The sequence below is a fragment of the Diabrotica virgifera genome, chromosome 1 (genome assembly GCF_917563875.1).
Source record: "Diabrotica virgifera virgifera chromosome 1, PGI_DIABVI_V3a".
In the NCBI taxonomy this organism is placed as follows: domain Eukaryota; kingdom Metazoa; phylum Arthropoda; class Insecta; order Coleoptera; family Chrysomelidae; genus Diabrotica; species Diabrotica virgifera.
In genome coordinates, this window is record NC_065443.1 from 127,668,943 (window position 1) to 127,676,766 (window position 7,824).

The window sequence follows — 7,824 nt, forward strand, 5'->3', positions numbered from 1 at the left end:
CTGCAAATTATGATAAAGGAATTCGCAGACAGCTCCCAATACATCGAGCTAAAAATGATGATCCCAGACGAATAACTATAAATGGCAGTGAGATAGAACAAGTCCACATAATGAGAGATAGAGCCATCAAAGTCGAATGGATGGACAGAAAATGATAACGGTCGAAATACGAGAAGAGGCAGTGGCTGTGGGAATCTCGCTTATAGATAGAGACTCATTTTAATCAGGCAGATGTTCCCGCTGGCGCTGGGGATAGATCTGCTTTCTGTGTTAACGTCATACACTCTACCACCTGAGCTATTCGGAGCTTAAGATGGTTTAAAAATAAGAACAAATTTGACATACTTTATTAGGAAAATATATAATACTTCTTGAACAAAAACACTTGATCCGAATTATAACTTTTCATTCGGTTGGAGTTTTACTAACTTTTCTGAGGCGTTCCATATCTTATTACAAAGTACTTCGTCATGTGAACCCCAAGGCTTAATTCTTGTCACACCAACAAACTCTCCAGTAACATTTTTATATTCTTCTGAAACTACTACATTTACTGCAGTTTGACTGGCGTCTCTTGGACTCTAAAATAATTAAAAAGTATTTTATATTAGGAAGATTTTATCCAGTTATAGTATTGTTGTTAATAAATTACAGGTTAGCGTCGGACTCATTCCTAAAAGTTACAAACCCCCTTCAGAGGAATCAAACTTATATGTTAGCACAACTTCTTTTTTCTAAAGAGTATAGAAAAAATACGTCGGTCACATAGCCAAGCAGGTCAGGCGGTCGACTGGTGGATTTAGTGGATGTGCGTTCGAACCCTGGCCCGGTGAACAGTAAAATAAAAGGCTAACGCATTAATTTAAAATTCTAAAATATAAATCTTCTCCTTAGACTGGAATACGCTGTTGTCTGATCGACCTATGGAGGAGCAGTACGACAAGAGATAAGGGATTGCGGCTTTCTCGAAGAATAATGATAATAATAAAATGATAAGATAATGACTTACGCGATAAAAACAAGAGCCAACACAGCGAAAAATGGTATCCAATTACCAGTGTGACTGGGACTCTATCTTCGGTTTTTTGCAATGACCTACATAGTCGTGGTTAATGAATCAGTGGACCAAAGCTAAAGTTGTATTTGGACGCGAGATGCGATTACTTTGTGATGGGCAGGGCAGGGTATGGTGCTGATAGAAAAGGCATTCAGGCATCAAATACCCAAAAATTTTTCAGGCCATAATAATGGAAAGACCTTCTCCAAACGCAATAAAAACTTATACTGAAATGATGGCATCTCCTGAGGTAAAATGATCCGGAAGTAAATTGGGCCTCCGTTCGGATCTCCGGGTGAGGACTATCTCAGGGGGAACACCATTACAGGTTATAAAAATCAGGATAGGGTCTTGGAATCTTGGTAGTCTTACAGGTAAGAGTCTGGAGTTAGTGGAAGCGCTGAAACGAAGAAGAGTTCAAATTGCTTGTATTCAAGAAACTATGTGGAAAGGACACAGGGCGAAAGAACTAGGTGATGGATATAAATTGTGGTATGTAGGGAGTAGTAGCACTAGAAATGGAGTTGGTATAATTGCTGATAGTGAAATGAAAGATAACGTAGTAGAAGTTGTAAGAACGAGTGATAGAATGATGTCAGTGAAATTTGTAACTGATAAAGAGGTTGAATGTTGTGTGTGTGTGTATGCTCCCCAAACAGGTCTGGGTGAGAATGAAAGAAGAGCTTTCTATGACCAATTAGGAGACGTACTGAGTGATATTCGAGCAGAGGAGAAAGTTATAATAGGAGGTGGTTTCAATGCACATATGGGCCAAGCCAAGACAGGATATGAAACAATACATGGGGGATTAAGCTTTGGAACTAGAAATGAAGCTGGAGATGACATGCTAGAATTAGCAACAGCATTGGGTATGGCGATTGTTAACACATTCTTTAAAAAGAGAGAAACTCAACTTATTACCTACAAAAGTGGACAACATCAATCCCAAATAGACTACTTCATGATAAGGAAAGAAGACATACGTGAATGCAAGGTAATAATTAGTGAGACAGTAAGCCATCAACATAAGCTGCTTGTTCTGGACATCGAAGTAAAAAGCGAAACCAAACAAAAATATCGGAGAGGACCACAAAAAATCAAGTGGTGGATGCTAAAAGATGAGAAGGAAGGTCTATTCAGGGAAAGAATAGTAGAAAAAATATGTTGGAACATGAAAGGAAGCCCTAACACAATTTGGAGAAAAATTGCCAATATTATTAGAGAGACGGCTATTGAAATACTTGGAAAAACGTCAGGAAAGAAGTTTGAGGATAAAGAGACTTGGTGGTGGTCAAATGGAGTATAAGGAAAAATAAAAGAGAAGGGAAAATTATATAAAAAGTGGCAAGAAACCAGATCGGACATAGATCTTCAAAACTATATGGTCGCCAAAAAGGAAGCGAAAGTAGCAGTAGCAAAAGCTAAAGCAGAAGCGTATTCAAACCTATACGATCAACTTGATACCTGGGAAGGCGAAGCAAAGATATATAAAATAGCCAAACAGAGAGCAAAGAAAGCAAGAGATTTTAATCAGATTAGATGTATCCGAGATGAAAATAATAAAATACTTATTTACGAAAAGGATGTCAAAAAGAGATGGAGAAAGTATTTTGACAGTTTATTAAATGAAGAATTTGACAGACAGCCTGTGGAGTTAACGGAGACAGTAACAGAAATGGTTACCAGAATAACAAACGAGGAAGTGGCTCAAGCGCTTCAAAAAATAAAGAAAGGAAAAGCAGTCGGACCAGATGATATTCCTGGGAAAGTATGGAGAGCATTGGGAGAGACAGGAATAATTGGCTAGCAGGGCTATTTAATAGAATTATGGAAGTTGGACAAATGCCAGACGAATGGAGAAGCAGTATATTAGTACCTGTCTACAAAGACAAGGGAGACATACAACAATGCACAAACTACAGGGCTATAAAACTACATAGCCACACCATGAAAATATGGGAGAGAGTAATTGATAGACGGATACGTGAAGAAACCGAAATATCCGATAATCAATTTGGCTTTATGCAGAGCAAATCAACAACAGATGCAATTTTCATTGTAAGGCAACTGATGGAAAAATACAGGAATAAAGAGACCAACGTTCATATGGTATTCATTGATCTTGAGAAAGCATCTGATAGAGTTCCTCGAGAGATTCTGTGGTGGGCACTCAATAAGAAAGGAGTCCCTGGCGAATATATAAAGATTGTGAGAGATATGTATGATGGAGTAACGACTAGTGTTAGGACAGGTGTGGGAGAGACTGATAAATTTCAGGTGAAAGTAGGATTGCACCAAGGCTCAGTGCTTAGTCCTTATTTATTCTCATTAGTTTTGGACCAGATAACAGCGAAACTACAGGGTAGTATTCCATGGTGTCAAATGTATGCTGATGATGTAGTGTTAATAGGAATTAGTAAAAGAGATTTAGAACAAAAACTGGAACAGTGGAGACAAGCTCTGGAGGAAAATGGTTTAAAACTTAGTAGGACAGAAACAGAGTATTTGGAATGTTCATTTAAAGATGGAGTTACTACAAATAAAATGGTATCTTTGGATGGTGAAATGATTGTGAAAAGCAATAGTTTTAAGTACCTAGGATCGGTATTACAGAGTAATGGAGAAATAGATGGAGATGCATGCAGTAGAATTAGGGCTGGATGGATGAAGTGGAAAGAAGCGAGTGGTGTGTTGTGTGACAGAAAAATTCCAATGAAACTGAAGGGAAAATTCTATAAAACAGCCATAAGACCGGCTATGATGCACGGAATGGAATGTTGGGCAGTGAAAAAGAAAGAGGAACAACGAATGCATGTGGCGGAAATGAGAATGCTTAGATATATGAGTGGAGTGACAAAGAAGGATAAAATTAGAAATGAGTATATTAGGGGAAGTCTAGGTGTGGCACCAATTGATACCAAAATGAGAGAGCATAGGTTAAGATGGTTTGGTCATGTTCAACATCGAGACGTTAATCACCCAATACGAAGAAATGCTGAAGTGCAGATTCCTGGAAGGAGTAGGAGAGGAAGACCAAAGAAGACCTGGGGGGAGACGATAAGGCAGGACATGTTGGTAAAGGGGATTAACATTGCTATGACCCAAGATAGAGTTGTGTGGAGAAATGCAATTAGGGAAGCTGACCCCGCATAGGGATGAGGCAAAGAGAATGATGATGATGATGATGCGATTACCTTGTGATCTAGAGTTTAGATGTCGATCTGGAGAAGAGGTAGCTGGTGCAGATTATGTGAATGTATTACAAAGAAGAATCGACGATATACACAAGTTGGTCCGTTCTCATCTTCAGATTGCTAGTGATAGAGTGAAGAAACGGTACGATACCCAAGCCGAAAAGGTGTGTTTAAGAAGAATGACAAAATCTGGCCCTAGAATGCAAAAAACAGAAAGGGTGGTTTGCCCACGTTGCAGTAGTTTGGGGAAGGTACTTACCTTATTAGGAATATAATTAACGATGTCATCTACCGAATAAGCAAGATTTCGAGGGAAAAACTAATAGTACACCATAATCGATTGGTGGCATTCCAAAGAGACCACGACATAGATGAAAAAACGGAAGTAATCTAAGTCCATTAAGTACCTTACCTCACGTTTGGAAAGCAAGATCTACTCGCTTTGCCAGAAAACTACTTACTGACCCATACCAGTCCGCTCAGTATTAAAAACATACAAGGGTTGGCATCCATCTTTTGAAGGCAGTTTGGTCCAATTACTGAACTTCAATGCCAAATACCAACTCTCCAAAAATCTGTTAAACTCCAAGATATTTCACGTTACCTTTTCAATTTGGTAACAGAGAAAGTCTTTAAAGACACCGAAGTTCAGGTGATTTTCTGCTACGATCTACATGGGTACCGGTGCGAAGCGAAAACCTACCATTGCTTCTTTTACACAGGTAGTTGTAAAAGGGGGGTCCAGTTGCCAATACCAGCATCCAGTTTTAGTCTCGACAAGGTTCAAGGAGGAACCATGTCTTAAGAAGGGGACAATGTTACTCCAAGCTTTGCTACTGCTCTGATCGTACGTATTACGCGACGATTCGATTCAAGGCTGTCGTATTAGTTACACCATTTATAACTCACTGAAGACTTTTTCTGATCCCAAGCTTATGCCGTTTTCGTTTTTACTAATATTAACACAGTATCTCCTTACCTGTCCACCTAAGAAAAGTGCTACATCAAGAATAAAGAATGATATAATATCCATTATATTTAAAGTAGCATACTTTCGTGATTCCTTAAAAATATTTGTCTTGACTGCCCCAGGATGGTAACTATTACACATGATGTTATGCTTCCTTAGTTTTTTCGCAAAAATATCTGAAGCTACAACCGTAAAAAATTTTGATGCCAAATAGGTTGTAGTATTATTTGAGATAATGATGTTATCATCTGTTATGCTTTTGACACAATTCGCACGAAGAAACGATAAATTTGATGCTGTGAAAAGAATCTTGGGTTCTTCAGATTTTTTCAACAGATCTACAAAAAAAAATGCAAGTAAGTATTTAGTACAGTCACAATAGTGAGTTTTTTTCTTACTACATATTTTGTTTTGTTAAACTATATTATTTTATTTTTTTATTATAATTCTGCTTAAGGGCATAGGCGCAAAATGTCGCCTGTCAAAATGACCAATGTGTTTTAAATGTATTAATTTTTTTCGAATCCTGAGAAAACTAATTAATATTTTTTAAATTTTAAACGCAGAAAGAGAGATTACATTATTATTGAGGGCCAAAAGTCCCTGAAAACTTCTTAATGTATATTTTAATAAGTTACACTGGAAAACTGAATCTACCACATCGAGTGAAACACACGTATACAATTTACCAACGACTTAAGCCTAAGTATCGCTAAATTAAAGCCGTTTAATAGTTCAGTTATAAAAGTTTAGTGATACAAAACATCAAAAATTATTCTGTGAGTAAATTTTTTAATAATTACTGCATCTAAGGGCATCTAAGGGACCATTATTAATCCGAGTTTGAGGTTAAAACTTAAATCTACTCTGCTAAATTGTTAATTACCTAACGTAAAAAACAGGATCGGTGATTAATGAACTTCAAGAAAAAGGCAGGATCGGCCTTAGAAATATGTTTCGGACACTAATTATATAGAACAGAATAACTTAACAAATTTTACTATTACAAATATAATGTCACAGCCAACATCTAAAAACCAATCTTCTTTCACCAACATCCACCTACAAGAGAATACTGATGATTCCAATTTGAATAATATGAGTACCTCCAACGCATCTTATGCAAACACTGTCTCCCAAAATATCTACAAGTATCCACGCAAGGATCAAGCAATTATCTTCAGCTCTATCCAGGGTGCAAAACTTCAAGATTATCTTCTTCAATTAGGACCTCTGGTCAAACCAAATAATATTGTTTTCTGTAGCAGAATCTCACACAACATAATATGTATTTATCTAACAAATAAATCACTAGTTGATGAGTTCTTAACTAAACATGGTGAAATTGTTGTAAATAATGAAATTATCAAAGGAAGACGTCTAATTTCAGCAGCGGACAGACTATTATTATCGAATGTAAACCCAACGATCCCACATGAATCTCTTGTAACCTTACTGGAGAATATTGGATTAAAATTAGTATCTCCAATAAACTTTCTTAGAATAGGTGCATTAAACCTGGAATATCAACACATACTTAGCTTTAGAAGACAGGTGTATATTGCTTCTTCCCCAGATACCATAATACCCGAATCCTTGGAAATAACTCATGAGAATCTATCATATCGAATCTTTTTATCCCTAGACAGTCAACGCTGCTTAACTGCCCTTCCGGCAATATTAACCCAAATATTTAACAATCACCACAACCCACACAAAATATTCAGATCTCGCCAAAGTCTCAACCTGCCGAAACATATTATAATGACTCTACAATAAATAATATTCTACCCGAAAATTCCTTATTATTTAGTAGAAAATTGTCCAAAAGACGCCAATATTAACTTTAATCACACCCACTCTGGCAACACATCCAGATAGCACTCTTCAATCTGCAAATACTCCAACCACCGATAAAACTTCTAATTCAACAAATTCAACTCTGGCAACATATCCAGATCGCACTGTTCAATCTGCAAATATCCCAACCGCGGATAAAACTTCTAATTCAACAACCTTCTTCGCAACAAAACGAACAGCTGAACATATGTCTCCCGCTACTCCAGAAGAACAAGCGCCACCCTGCTGAAGACTTAACAGAAGATATTCCAAAATTAATAGAAATGTTAGAAGAACTACGTTCCCACGCAAACACTAAAAGCTAAAAATTCGTGTCACAAAGCTTAAAAACAAATTATTAGATTAATTTCAAGAAGAATTAAGAGAAGCCCAATCTGACATCTCCAACGGAATAATGCGGTTATTTTCTAAATAAAAAAAAAAATAAGTTACACTGGTGAAAATAAAAGAGAAAATGTAGTGTGGTTTTTAATTGGAAATATTTCATTCAAAAGAAACTTTTTATTTATTCTAAGGGACTTTCAGCCCTCGGTAATAACGTAATCTTTCGTTTTGCGTTTGAATTTTTCAAAAATATTTATTAGTTTTCTCAGGATTCGAAAAAAATTAATACATTTAAAACATATTGAAAATTTTGACAGGCGACATTTTGCGTCTTTCCCGTTAAGGGCATAGGCGCAAAATGTCGCCTGTTAAAATGTGGGCCATTATAGGGAAATTCACGGCACTGAAAAATTCAAATA

At 36.8% G+C, this 7,824-nt stretch overlaps 1 protein-coding gene across 1 annotated transcript in view; it reads right to left on the minus strand.

Annotated features, from left to right (window-relative positions):
- Positions 1–331: 331 nt before the first annotated feature.
- The window catches only part of LOC114331311 (retinol dehydrogenase 13), a 44,080-nt gene continuing 36,587 nt past the window's right edge, over positions 332–7,824 (minus strand). Inside the window, exon 4 of the mRNA XM_050661950.1 lies at positions 332–581. Coding sequence (XP_050517907.1) covers positions 396–581 — 186 coding nt within the window. The 3' untranslated portion in view covers positions 332–395. The remainder of the gene's footprint in view (positions 582–7,824) is intronic.